This window comes from Amblyomma americanum, chromosome 10 (assembly GCF_052857255.1).
Source record: "Amblyomma americanum isolate KBUSLIRL-KWMA chromosome 10, ASM5285725v1, whole genome shotgun sequence".
Lineage (NCBI taxonomy): Eukaryota > Metazoa > Arthropoda > Arachnida > Ixodida > Ixodidae > Amblyomma > Amblyomma americanum.
The window spans coordinates 69,014,024-69,028,983 of NC_135506.1; the positions used below are offsets into that span (position 1 = coordinate 69,014,024).

The 14,960-nt window shown below is 45.3% G+C and overlaps 1 protein-coding gene across 5 annotated transcripts in view; it reads right to left on the reverse strand.

The window, feature by feature from the left end:
• Window positions 1-4,146: 4,146 nt before the first annotated feature.
• Window positions 4,147-14,960, reverse strand: part of LOC144107183 (regulator of chromosome condensation-like) — a 47,254-nt gene continuing 36,440 nt past the window's right edge. For 3 of the 5 annotated variants that reach the window (XM_077640196.1, XM_077640194.1, XM_077640191.1), the window contains 4 exons: window positions 14,563-14,780; window positions 6,153-9,260; window positions 4,901-6,101; window positions 4,147-4,783 (listed from right to left, as the gene is read on the reverse strand). In XM_077640196.1, coding sequence (XP_077496322.1) covers window positions 9,103-9,260; window positions 14,563-14,780 — 376 coding nt within the window. In that variant the 3' untranslated portion in view covers window positions 4,147-4,783; window positions 4,901-6,101; window positions 6,153-9,102. Of the gene's footprint in view, window positions 4,784-4,900; window positions 9,261-14,562; window positions 14,781-14,960 lie in introns of all 5 variants that reach the window. The other 2 variants (XM_077640195.1, XM_077640193.1) reach the window with 1 other exon arrangement.

Consider the following 14,960-nt stretch of genomic DNA (forward strand, 5'->3'; position numbering starts at 1 on the left):
CATTTTCTTGCTGTTGGTCTGTTGCACCCCGAATTCTGCACTATCGGTGTTGTCTCAGACTTGCTTTTCAGGCCCTGTATTTAGGCACAGCTTTCCGCAGTTGTCCAGTTACGGCCATTAAGTGGATTAATGAAGCCACAGACAGTCATCCTTGTGCGTAAAATACGCAGGCCCACTTGCGTGCTGTAGAAGGTTGGGCTTGGGTCGGTGTAGTGCATATTGGTAGAGAACGAACGGGCACATAAGTCGGAAGAGGGGTTTATGCACAGCTGCAAGTTGCTACCGTAATGCAAAAGTTTCTGAACGTTTGTCCTTCCATTGGATGATGGCTGGAGTTTTAGAGAACGAACATGTGACAAAACAGTATGGTGACGGTTATGAGAAGCTCAACTTAAGGGAAAGGAAACTGCTGCAACTTGAACTGGCAATGGCCCCGTGCTGAAGCTGACGAATATCACCATTCCGTTGCAAAGCGAAGGAAGACATTCGGGCAGGTCTGTTGCATCTTGGAAGACGAGCACCACAGAAAGGGGCAAAGGACGAACAGAGGTGCATCGGCAAATGCTAACCTAAGGTTGAAGTTGCGTGAAGAGAGGCCACCATAATCCAAAAATACACGAGAAAAAAAACTTCAGATATGTCACTTAATCTGCATGCCATGGACACCAGAAATTCAAATTCTCTACGTAACATCATGGCACATGCACTTAAAATCCGTTCATCTTTCTTCTATTGTCTTTAGTCTTGTTTTAGTATTATTGTTTGTTATTGTTACTTAGTACTATTGTCTTTAGTATCTCCTAACCAGTTGAGCCGCGCATTGAAAAGTGTACGAAGGATATATTTAGATACACATTCAGCACAGCCACGTTCAGGCCTCCCATAATTGACCTTAGCAGGGTATGGGTGGTCACTTTTCTGCTAAGTGCCTTCGCTGAAGACTTACCTCAGGTACGTACATATAAAGCAGAAGGCATGCACTCATATCTAGCACTATGCTTGTGATCAAAATTCAGCACACAACTTTACTGTTCTCCTGATACAAAGAATGCTCGACATGTCCGTATGGCATAGGCAGCTACGTTCGAGCAGGCCTACTACATCTGCACACCTATACACGGCAGCCATAGACAAAACAGCCAGCATGATGGATGTGCAGAATTGCAACAGGCATGCATGTTGTCCTAAATATTCAAGTACCGTTTCTAATATTGATCATATTGAATTCCAGTGGAAAAGCAAGCTATTCCTCAAACTTGTATCCTATTGGTTATAAGCAATGAATGACTTAATTTCCAGAGTTTAATTGCACACACTATCAACATTTCGGATATACACTGGCAGTGCTTGTTTGTTTCTTCACAGCTTGTTCCAGTAAGCAAGTGAACTGAGGTGGCATCACATCCCACTTTTCTTCCTTGCCTGCTGCCCCTGCATACAGCGGTGGTGGTAGATTGCACAGGAAACCTAATCACATGCGCGGCAGCGAAAATCGCCAGTACCGCAGAGGGTTACCGAAGGTTACAGGCAGGCCTCTAAACATCCTAACAGACTCAAAGGAGGCGTGCAGGAATTAGACAAGGGGCAGGATAAACAGAACCGCCCTAGATATCATCGGCAGGGTCAAGCTCGCCAGGAGAGACATTACACACAAGTTAATCTGAATTCCGGCCCATGCAGGCATAGAGGGCAACGAAAGGGCAGACAGCCTAGCTCGAGAAACCACGTTCCGAGCCGGGCAGTCGCATGCCCCGGAGTATCGCCCACACGCGTGTGAGGGAGGATATACAGACATCCTAAACCTACACAGGGGGACGAGAGCTAAATACCCCCCACCGCATAAAGCCCTGACGAAAGAGGAAGCAACGTTTTGGCGCAGACTGCAAACAAACTCCTTCCTAAATTTATACATCCTAACAAAATGTACCTGACGCAGTACAGAGATACCTGCCCCTGGTGCGGGGCTACACCCACACTCTACCACATCACATGGGAATGTAAACGCAACCAAACATTCCACCAACACAATAACCCAAGTGCGGAGCAATGGGAGAGTCGGCTCACCAGCTGCGAGCTCACGGCCCAAAGGGCTTTAGTGCAGCACGCAAGTGAGGTAGCAAGGCTCAGTGGAGCCCTGGAATAGGGGCCCAACCTTGCTTAAGAAGAGGCCTCAAGTCACCAGCGCAGTGAAGACGACGGAGGCCTCGAGACGCCAAGCCCTTGAAAGCACCCAAATAAAGTTTTTCTCTCTCTCTCTCTCTCCTTGCCTATCACACCGAGTGAAACATCCAACTGAGGGAAACTCGCCTGCCATAAAAGAAAAACTACCACAGCACTTGAGTGAGGTGTATCAATATACTCCGAGACTATGAAAGACTTTAAGGAACCTTGCAAAGTCCACCCAATACCTAGGCACATAGAAACAAGCAACTTTAGCAGTATTCTTAAGTGTTGCAAGGGCTAATTCTCAACATCTAGAATGGCAATAACCTAAAAGGGAAGCAGAAAGTATCCTTGAAATGAGCCACTATTGGGCCAACAGGCAGGATTAGGTGTAGATGTAAAAAAAAAAACTTTGCTAAATGTGAATAGATTTTTTAAGCTTGAATCACCAGACAACCTAGTGCACTCTGGTTTGGCCTCGTTTGCACACATGAAAGCAAGTGTTTATAGCTTAAAAGAATGGTGTAGAGACACACAGGATGGCCGTTAACTACCAAATGAAATTTACCGTCGAGCCACACTTTTTTTTAAACGTCCAAAAAGTGCCAGATACAAATCATATCTTGAGAGAACAGGCAGAACACCAGATCCTTGCATGACACCATACTGAGAAGCGTGCACAGATATTACAGTCACTTGCATGAGCAGCACTGAGATTGTCTAAACAAAAAAGCATCCAGTTCCTGTGTAGTTTGGAGACTGTGCCCATCTTGGGACATATTCCAACCAGATCAGCCATTCAGTTGAAATCTCCATCTTTCAACTTGCGACCATTGTTACCACCCACTGAATAAAGCCATCACGACAGTGTGGCCAAAGAAATTGATTCGGCAGCAGGGCTACTGAGAAGTTGCCAGTCAACAGATTAGTACCACATTCTAATGGCAAAGTGGTTAGTTTCACTGGAAATGAAACTTACAACCTGGAAGTTAAAAAGGGCCAAAAATAATATACAGGGTCCGTTGCCGCCAGCAATCCGCCTTTTCACACAGCCACTCTACGAATGCGCTCTTTTTCTCGAGCTCCAATGGCTGAAAACAAACCGCTAACTTCTACTGCACACGCACAATCCATTACTGATGGGCACAATAAACAGGTTGCCGTAGCTGTCAAGACTTAACTGCCACTTCACAGGAGCAGTTCACACATTATGGAACTAGACTGCGCCCGCATCGCCTACATGCATGTTTCAACCAATTTTTTTTAGTAGCAAACACAGCTTCCCACACTTCCCAGAAAGTGCCACATGTTGTGAAACAGACAGATTTTCAAAGCAACTGCAGTCTGCTGTGACAGCAAAGCTTTTTTTTGTTGTTGCAGATCTCGGAGGTTAGGTCACATCGCTGTTCACTTCCACCAATGATCACAGTATCCTCTTCACCCAATGTTGAGTTTGGCTCAAGGAGCGGGAAAACATATTCCCTTTTAATTTTTCACCACCTTCATTTTCCCTGCAATAAGTTTTTTGTAGCCAAACAAACATAAACATGGCCACAAGGGGCCACGCAATGAATTTTTACTGAAAACAGAAATTTGATAAAGCAGTTCTCAATGCCCCTTCAGCAAGTTTACAATGGTAGGTTAAAGTACAGTGTTAAAATAGGCATTTTATGCTGTGCAGCCTACTACAGTGGCTGTTTTCAAAATGGTCCATTATAATGTGACATGCCCAATGCAATTCAAGTATCAAGATTTTTTGGTCACATTTGTGGTGCACATGCCCAATTTGCTCACCAGCACTAGCTGCTATCCAAATTTCAAAGAATAACGCTTGCTTGTCTTGTCCCTGCTAAGAACATAAATCACGAGACCCATCATCAACGCTCTACCTCCAACACATTTGCCTGGCCCTGCCGATATCGCAAGCAGTCATCTCAACCATGCGACACAGGAAGAGGAAGTGAAGTCAGTGCAATATAAACAGTCTAGACGCCTCCAAAACAAAGTGCATGTAATATTTATTTCAAGCTAAGTGTGGCTGAACAAATGAAAACACAAGGCAGGCCATGCATTGGCCAAGGAGTTCAATAAAAGCAGTACAAGTGTAAGGATGTGAGCTTTGTGAATAGTGAACAATTTATGCTAGTGAAAAATGCAGCGCAGTAACCTATTTCAATACTTTATTGGCATGGTTTGCTCACTGGGCCTTGCAAACCACGTGAACCCAGACAATCTAATAAATTTTTCTCAGCGAGACTATACATCACGTGCGGACTGTTGGTGATTTTCATGAAATCAACATCACGCTTGCGGCGGTGCCGCGAACTAGCCTACAAAGCATCGGCGCACGCGGAATGTCATTTGTTTCATTTGTTACGCTGCGCAAGTGTTTTGCCGGCACACTGAGATGTTGGCAGATATTTGCTACAGAATATATCTTAGAAGCATTGTTATATGAACATGCCTATGGTAACAAGATGGAAGAACTGCTATACGACATTCAAGTTTTCCGGTGCCAGCAATGCACAAAGGACATACGAACAGGAAGGTTCCACGCTTTACTGCAACGCGTACAGGACCATGACAGCAGCTCATCATCATCATCAGCCCGACATTGCCACTGCAGGGCAAAGGCCTCTCCCATGTCTCTCCAATTAACCCTGTACTTTAGCCGTGCCTTCAAACTTCTTAATCTCACCCGCCCACCTAACCTTCTGCCACCCCATGCAATGTTTGCCTTCTCATAAAACCTGCCATATGCACTCCACCCCATTCTTATCCTTCGTTATTTCCCTCTCATGATTCGCATCAGCTGTCACTACCTGCCCTAAACCGTAATCCTTTATCACTTCCAGCATCTCGCTTCAGATTGTGAACTGCTGTTCCCTTGCTAGGCTGTTGAACATTACTTTGGTTTTCAGCATGTTAATTTTTAGATCCACTGTACTGCTCTGTCTGTCTAACTCATTGATCATGATTTGCAGTTCATCTCCCGGGGGACTCAACAAGGCAATGTCTTCAGCGAATCGCAGATTATTTAGGTATTCTCCATTAACTCTTATCCCCAGCTGTTCCCAATTCAGGCCTCGGAATACCTTTCGTAAACAGGTGGTGAATAGCATTGGCGAGATCGTGTCCCCTTGACCGACGCCCTCCCTTATCAGAATTTTATTGCCGACTTACTGGAGGACTATGGTAGCTGTGCAGTCGCTATATATATCTTCCAGTATTTTGACACAAGGCTCTTCTACACCCCGATTCCGCAATGTCTGTATGACTGCAGAGGTTTCCACTGAGTCAAATTCTTTCTCATAATCAATGAAGGCTATATTTAGGGGTTGGTTATATCCTGCGCATTTTTCTATCACCTGACTGATATTGTGAATATGATCTATTGTAGAATATCCTTTACAAAAGGCTGCCTGATCACTGGGTTGATTAAAGTCTAAGGTTTCCCTGACTCTATTAGCGATTACCTTAGTAAATACCTTGTAGGGAAAAGACAGTAAGCTAATCAGTCTGCAATTTTTAAAGGCCTAGTAGTCTCGTTTCTTATTAAGATAACGTTTGCACTCTTCGAAGCTTCTGGTGTGGTCCAGGTCATAAGGCATTGCGTATACAGGGTGGCTAGTTTTTCTAGCACAATTTCCCCTCCGTCCTTCAATAGATCTGCTGTTACCTGATCCTCCCCAGGTGCTTTTCCCCTTTGCATTGCTCCCAAGGTTTTCATCACTTCCTCTTTTGTTACTGGCGAGACGAAGCATTGCTGTATGTTTCTCATTAATGCTCCGATTACATTGGCTACTGTACAGATTTGTGTAGAACTCTTCAGCTACTTTATCTTATCCATATTGCTAATGACATTGCCCTCCTTCCTTGTCCATCTGGTTTTTACCTGTGCCTAGTTTCCTGTTCACCGCTTTCAGGCTACCTCCGTTCTTTAGAGCATGCTCTATTCTCTCCATATTGAACTTCCTTATGTCGGCTACCTTGCGCTTATTAACTTCGATAGCTCTACTAGTCCCATCCTGTTTGTAGGGTTAGACGCCCTCATGCTTTAGCGTTTCTTGATCAGATATTTCGTCTCCAGAGATAGCTTGCCGGCATCCTGTCGAACCATCCTACCGCCTACTCCTACTACGCACTCCATAATAATAGCTGTCATATTATCACTCATTGAAATAAGATCTCTTCCTCAGTTAAGGCTGAATATCTGTTCTGCGGTGATATACTGAATTCCTCTACTTTCCCTATTACTGCTAACTCGTTAATGGACTTCCTCTTCACTAGCTTCTTCCGTTCCCTCTTCCAAGTCCAAGCTAATTCTAGACCTTACCATTCTGTGGTCGCTACAACGCACCTTTCCGAGGACCTCCACATCCTGCACGATGGCAGGTTGAGCGCATAGTATGAAGTCGATTTATTTATTTACAGAATACTGTAGACCCTAAATGGGTCCTAGCAGGAGGGGCGGAAAGGCATAAAAGAAATACAGCAAATAACATCGCAGAACAAATATAAATAATGGCACAGAACAAGAAACAAGCACTCAGCAACTGTCAACAAGCAGTTTTGACAAAGGCATTGATGTTGTTTAGTAGATCAGGCGGGAGTTCATTCCATTGTGTTATTGTGCGCGGAAAGAATAAGTATTTAAAAACATCGACCATAGCATTGAACAGTGTGATTCCAGGTGATGATTTCTTGTTAGTCGAGTTGTGCTGGGTTTAATAAATGGATCAGGGCTCATGGACAGTTTCTTATTTTTGAGTAAGAAAAGTAGCCTCAAGCTTTGAATTTTTCTTCGTGTTTGCAGTGTCTGTATGTTGTGTTGTGCCATCAGAGCGGTTGGCAAGTCAGTGAAACGGTATTTGTTAAAAATGAGTCTACAAATTTTCGCTGGATCATTTCCAACATGACGATGTTTTGTGTAAGGGTCCCAGACGGTGCATGCGTACTCTAGTTTAGGTCTGATGATGGGAGGCAACATAGCTTGAACTTGCACATGGTTAACAAAACTTTCGAGTAGAGGAAAGCTAAAAGGGTGCAGATTTATCAGTTAATGTTCAAGCTATGTTGCTAGCTTTTTTTAGCTTGTTTTACATGCAAGCAGCATTACATTTGCTGGGTCATGCTTACCTGTAGAGCTGAATGCAAAAAACTGCTTCTAGTTCTGCCATTTGCCCATTGTACAGGAGTCTCCATCTTCAATAAATTTTCTCCAAAGCATGCGTCGACCGCCTACTGCTCTGCTTTAACGCCTGTGGTTTTCAAACGCCAGATAGTGATTTTTCCCCTTTCTCCTTTATTCCTTTCCATCCGCGAGAAAAGACTCTGCTTCACTCACGCGAGGCTGCCACCATCCACAGACGAGCACAAATTCATTGCGAAACTTTAACTGCGATTCAACTCAGGCGAGCCCCAGAACGAGTCCTCCGTAACGCAGCCATGTTGTATGAAATGAGATGCCCCCTCTAGGTCGTCAATATCGCCAATACTCTAGAAAGCGTTAAAACTATGAAAACCGGGATACCAATAAAATCACTAAAAGTAAAAAAAAAATCAAGAAATGTGACTTGACAAAACTTCAGCTGGTAACCGACACCCAACCTGCACATGTGCCCTATACCAGACTTTCGCATTAAAACAGTTTTGCTCTCGTAGCTATTTGCTACTGAAAATTACCCTCCGCTGAGGCTGCTACCTCTGCCTCAACAAATCTTCATCCGGGCACCTTGGGTTACATGCTCCACCACTTCCCTGCATTTTTTGCAGCACCCACTTTATTTCAACCATCTCTGTTCACCAACTTTTCACTCAACCAATAAACAAAATAGCAAGCAGGCGGCAAATCACACCGTTACACAGCTCCTGCTCACGAGCCAAAATTCTTATCACATGAATTTGGTCCAGTTAGATATGGCAAATGTTTTTTTATGAGAACCCTGACATTTGTTCTGCATACAGTGTCCAGTGTGCAGTTGTCGCGCACTGCCCTCGAGCAATCCATGTAGCCTTGTGGTGTCATTTCGACCACCCACGCTACCCTTTCCCCTCCTACTTCATTGATATGCCGTGCCCTGTGCAAACAGCAATTTTCGAGCCCGCTGCAAGCTTCTCTGGTTCATAACCTTGACAGTTCGCCCACAACCGTTTCAACAGATGAAACCAACAATTCTCCCCTGGGTTTAACATGTGCCAACTCCCCGCAGGTACAACAAAACAGTGGTCACAAAAATTTCAAAAGCCCTACAACTACATTAAGAGGCTTAGCCGATGCCAGAGAGGCAGGCTTACAGGTATTTATTGCCAGCTTTCGAGGGCTGTCTACTGTGTTGATTCAAACGGATGGTACACATTCTTGTTGTCAAGCGAGTGGTTCCTCCACGAATGTGTTCATTACAGACAATGCATTTCATTGATAAATCACCAGTTGTCAGTATTCTTTAGCCAACAACACTACAAAGCTGACTCGCTACATGGAAAAAAAAAAACTTGGAAATATAAAACTAAGCACACAGAAGCAGGCACTGCCTGCAAGAACCACGCAGCAACACGAGCACAAAACATTAGCTCTCAGCCAGAAGAGCGGCAGAGCTTTAATAATTTTGCAGAGAAGTCCTTGTAATTATCTTTTCAAATTAAAAATTAATTACAGTGAGCCTGATCCGAATGCCCTCATAGGCCTTCTCCAAGGATCAAGTGTAGTTGAACATGTTTGAAAAATTCTTTTAAGGCTCTCTAAAGGAGTCAGTGACAACGCTCCACTTCATCCCTGGTTACATCAGAGGGCCCGATGGGATTCTGTAGTGGTGAGACCAGGTGACAGCACACCATTTTTATACACCAGTGAGGCTAAACTTGACACCTCGCTTCTCATGCTCACCAATTGTCCTAAGTGTAAAACCATAAAAAAAAACGCCATGCATGCTGCTCGCATCACGAAGCAAGGATGACGGTGTGCTGGCCTCCGCCAGACACCACAAGCACTTTTCTGTCCGCCAGGCGTCCCGCAACGACTTTCGGTTCAAACAAGTCATTTTCGTTCCCATGGCCCAACTGGCCATTCGTGCCAAGACCCCAGGAGTGCAGGCGACCTGCAAGATAGAGAAAATAGGAAACAAAAATCAAGTTAGAAAAATTAAGCACGAAAAATATAGAAAACAGAGCTAAAAAGGGAAATCAGGAAACCAGACTCCAACGCTCATTCAAGGCATGCAACCTGCAGTATGTGCCAAACCGCCGGCACGCTGGGTGACAGCGGATTTGTTATGGCATGCTTGCCAGTCTACAACAGCCATATCTTACCAGTACTCATCTACAGGGTAGAAACGTGGAGGCTAACGAAAAGGGTTCAGCTTAGACCGTTCGCTTCCGCGGCTTCGACGGCCGTTCCCACGAGCTGTTCCGCGCAACTTTCGGCGCCACGGACTGCCGTGTATGGCGTCGTAAAGAAACCCCCATAACTCCGGCTGTTGCCTCCCCCGTGAACTCTTTTTGTTTTACTTTGTTTGGGAATGTCTTCCAGAAGCACTGCGCTCAGCGTACCTTGTGAGTGTGGAAGGTCTTGAAGCAGACGGGCATGTGAAGTGCCACTCCACATATCTCGCACTCCCATCGGCTCTCGCTCTTCTTCCCCCCGAGCTTTACAGACATGACACTGCCTGGGTGGATTTTGCTTGATTGCGTTTGGTGGGATTTGGCGAGGGAAGTGAGCACACTCACAGGCTTCTAGCCGCATCGGCGAAGCCCCAACAGGCAATTTGCCTCGTCGCCGGTATCCTGGTAGCACAGTCTCTTCGATCAGCTGTTCCGCCAGGTCGACTTTCCAGTCCGTGTAGTTCACTCGCTTTCCTGTAATCCTGGCTGATAGGATGTAGCTGTTATACACAGCGATATCCATGATGTAAAAAAGATGTCTTCCTGTATCGTTTCGCGCACCTTCGCATTATAGGAAACGAAGCGAGCTGTTGATCTCCTCAATCCACACCTCCCATTCCACGATTGTAGTCCTGCACAACCTGGGGCTTCAAAACAGGCAGGCCACTCTGGCGATTTCGCTTGCCGGTGTCAGTCACACTGGCTGTGTTGTGACACGTAGAGAGCATATTGACAGGCTTCTTGTCCTGCCATGCCATGTCAAAGCCATGATGCCTGATGCTTGCGACTAACTACACTGTCCCCAAGAGCAGCCTCACGAGGATACTTCAGACCAAGGATAACCTGCGGCAGGCTTTCGGGACATTACGCTTTGGCCTTCGGTACGTTACGCTTTGAAAACAACTGCGGGTGGCCAACCACGAAGATCTGGAGAAGTGCCTGGCGGTTTGCCTGCGGAGAGCCCGCAGCGAAAACATTCCGATCAGCGGGCCACTCATTCACGCGCAAGCAGAATTTGTTCTGCAGCTCGACATCGAAGATTTCTCGTGCAGCGAAGGGTGGTTGACGAGATTTAAAGATCGGAATGGCATAGTGTGTTGTGCCGTTTTAGGGGATGGCATGCCAGCAAGACGGCTCCCCAAAATTCTGCAAAAGTGAGCAGCCTGTCTAGTATGGGTGGAGTCATCCAAAGAAAATGGTTGCGAGAGCTAAAACAAGCAAACATAAAGTCCTTTTTCACAAGCCAATAAATTGCAGTTCCCACTGATTTCCACGAAATAAGTGGACTATTGACATTTTTTTTAAATTTCAGTAGTGCTTTGGAAAAAAACCTCACTGCTTACTGCTTTTGTGCAATAAAGTTTGTGCCCATAGCGTACCGTTCTCTTTATTATCTAGATTTTGCATTAGAGATGCACTTCCACGGAGACTGCCAACTGCGTGCACACCTGCCTCGTCGGGACCAAGCAGCGCGGAACGGATTGCGAAATCCTTAACCTTCTCTCTCTAAACGAAACTCCCGATAAACGGAACACATTTTACCGGTCCCTCGAGGTTCCGTTTAACGAGAGTCCACTGTACTTTGAGCTGGATCGCTTATTTGACTCCAGGACTTCCGGTAAAAGACAGTATGGTGACATTATATGAACGGTCTTTTTCCTCCCACTGCCAATTTTCATTTCTCGGCTTCTTGAAAGGTGGTGGGGAGGAGAGCAGAGTGCCTTCAGATACACACACATCGCTTTCACAACCACTGCTGTTCTCACCGTCACTCTCATCGTCGCCACTTTCTTGGCCCGAGGTATCTTCTGGATCGTCACCAGTCACTTTCATCATCACTTTGGAACACCAGCTCAAGAATTTCCTCACACATGAGAGCTTCTGTCCCTCATGACGCCATGCTCGAGACACAGCAAACGACTCGACAGAAAAAGCAGAGGCGCCAACTTTCTTTTTTTTTTCTAACAACCAAGCTCAAAAATAGTAGACAACTATGTCCATCTGGTGTTAAAAAGACGAGACAACCCAACAAATGTGTAAAGGGAGGCATCGTCTTTCGGGGCCTTTTAAAAACGCTTTTTTCCAGAGGCCGGCGAACCACCGGCTTATCGCAGTTTGGCCTTGGCTGAAGTGGCTGGCGGATCGTCGGCTTCGGAAGTGAATGGGTTAACGGGGGAAGCTGGTCTTGGACAAGACATTTTTGTTAATGAAGTCACAATAGCAAAATCTTCAAGAAACTAGTATTTTTACTTGCTGATTCCAAATATGTGATTTAATTTTATGTAGAACAAGTCCTTGTGCACTTGTACAATAATGTTATGTAACTTTCTGCCAAGAGCTTTCAATAAACTTTGCTGCAGGAAACTTGCTAGAACACAGGCCATTGGCTTGTCTGGACATCAAGCTACGCAATAAGGGAAAAATTATTATCCTGCCTATCACAGAAGTTGAATTACTGGGTTTTGAATTTGCCACTTCACAAATGGGAAGAAAAACTTGTGTTCATGATGATTTCAAAATCCTATAACTCACCTTCTACAACAGGCAGGATAATTCTACCTTTACTCCATAGCTTGATGTCAAGAGAAACCAATGGCACGCAATCTAACAAGTTCCCTGCAGCAGAATTTCTTTCAAACTCTTGGCAAAAAGTTACATAACATATTGCATAAGTGCACAGACTTATTAGACACAAAATTAAATTACATGTTTGGAATCAGCATGCAAAAATACATGTTAACTGAAGATTTCAGAATTGTGACTTCATTAAATAAATTTATTTCTAAGACAGTCTTCCCCCCTTTAGGACAATGCAGCGACCAATGGAAAGGAAAATGATAGGTGTGACGATAAGAGACAGGAAGAGGGAAGAGTGGGTCAGGGAACAAACGTGGGTTAGTGACATCCTAGTCGAAATAAAGAGCAAGAAATGGGCTGGGGCGAATGGTGTGAAGGCGATACAACCGCTGTTCCTTAAGGGTAACGGAGTGGATTCCAAGCCAAGGCAAGCGTAGCAGGGGGCAGCAGAAGGTTAGGTTGGCGGATGAGATTAAGAAGTTTGCGGGAATACGGTGGGCACAGCTGGCAAAGGATAGGGTTAATTGTAGAGACATTTGAGAGGCATTTGCTCTGCAGTGGGCGTAGTCATGCTGATGATGATGCTTGCTAGGTGTCGCAAGGACTGACGTGCTCTGTACTGAAGCCGCAGTGAAAGAGCTTTGGAACTAGCCACCACTTATCACAAAAGGTCTAGCATTGTTCTAACATCCCTTTCCACCATCCCACCTTCCCTTCCACCTTTGTCAGCAAAGCGAACGAATAAGCGGGCCTGCTGAAAGCCACCTCGCAGTCCAACGGCAGAACCATTGCAGGCAGTCGTGTGCCTGACCAGACCGCTATGTGCATATCTGCGCATTAATTCCAATTCTGCAGGGAATGCCAGTGCAAACTAACTTTGGCAGCAGTTTCTGGTGGAACTACACAAGATACTCCTAGTGTATTTGGATGCAAAAATAAAATAAAATAGACTGCTTCTTCGCGAAAACTTGGTTGCATTGGTACCGCGCTCCAAAAATGATTCGTTGCAGGGGCAAATAATTGCACTGCTTTATATGAACGAGGAATCTGAAATATTTTGTTGTAGCAACTTTGTTGCAGTGGGCTTTGACTGTACTTTCAAAGGCTAAATCTGATGCAATTTGTTTTTGTTTTTTTCAGGGCAGCACTATAATGAGGATTATGACTCTTCCACAATACACTTTCCAGAGCACATTTCTAACATCTATTTTAACTTTATATTTCTAGCTATAAATAAGAATAAAGTGTTTCCTTGGAGTGCCCGTGCCTGGAAAAAGCTTGTTTCTGAAAAACCCCCAAAAATGGGATAGGGGGAGATCAAAAATGGCAATTCTGAGAGGCAACGGAGCCAAATTGAGCAAGGCTAAAACTGCCTGCCTTTCAGGTCTACAAACACACACAAACCATTGTTTAGTAAAACCTCATTAATTCGTACTTCAAGTGACTGGGAAAAAAATCCAAACTATCCAAGGGCCTAATCAACAAACAGCCCCCCCCCCCCCCCCTCAAAAAAACAAAACAAAAAAACATCATACCAAGTTTATTTGGCATAAACCAGGAAAATGGCTGTCTGCTTTTGAGATGAAAACTGCGTGGCAACAAAGATTTTCTGAACAACATCAGGTGCACACAGCGTGCACACACTTGGGATCGTTAATGCATGACTGCACTAGAATGATAAAGACGCCTGCGGCCTCCTTCACAAAAGCAGCGGAACCTCCCTACAAGCGGACTTGTCACACATGAAGAGCCACCACCGCACAAACTGAACAGCTTGTGATGAGCATGCATTTTCACCCCAATCTTGCACGCAGCACAACCTTTCCTTCCAATTCTGGATACACTGCAATCCGCCCACGAAATGATGTTTTCTTCTGGTTGCTGCAAGTTGTAATATGCAGCTTCTGCTTCCGCCAGTACTGAATGCTCCTTTCGGATACTCCAAATTCCTGCTGTGCCGCTAGGTTGCTATGAGCTTCTACATACTCAGTCGCATTTTTCTTGAAGGCAATGGTGAATTGCCGTCGGCTTCTGCTCATTTTGAAACAAAATGTCAAAAAGCAGCTTTTAACCAAAATAGCTTTGCAACAACGGAAACGCAAAATGGTGGTGCAAGAACGTCGCTAACGTCGCCACGCCGCGCTGCTGCTGATGGCGATGGTGATGGAGGCTGCTGACTTCGGCCGCCCATTGTTGCAAGACTTCGTAGTTCTTCCGCCAATGACCGGTATGCAAGACGGGGGTCGACTTTTCGCCACGGTTTTTTGAAGAAAAGTTAAACCTATATTCCGGTTTTTACGGTAATTCTTTCCGGAGGTCATTTGCCAGTCCCACTATGACCTTGTGCATGCACAAATAGGTGGGTTCTTTCAAGGCTAATCTAACACACTGACTTTGGGCTCTGTGTTAAAAAGTTCACTGAGTTCAAGAACGCAGACTCGCCTTCTCCATCCACTGCGAAGGAGACCGCCTCGCCACATGATATCTCCGTGCAGTTGGCCAGGCCAGGCACTTGGGCGGGGGTTTCTTGGTCATCTTTGTCAGGGGGGTTGGCCGCACCGAGACCAAGCCGACCGTACTCTTTGCGGCCCATTGAGAAGACCGAGCCTTCCTCGCTCAGAAGCAGCGTGTGGTGCTGGCCCCCGCTGACAGCTTCCCACCTGAGAGGAGAGTGAAAAAAATCCCCAGCTATTAGCGGTGCAAAAGCCCAATGTCTTGTCCTGTATAAGACTCAGTCTGACAAAAAATTTTCAGGCAGACTGAAAAAAAAAAAGAAAAGTTATTAGAAAAAGAGGTCTGGGAGTCGACGACTGCACTGGGACTTCTTGTACAGAATAACT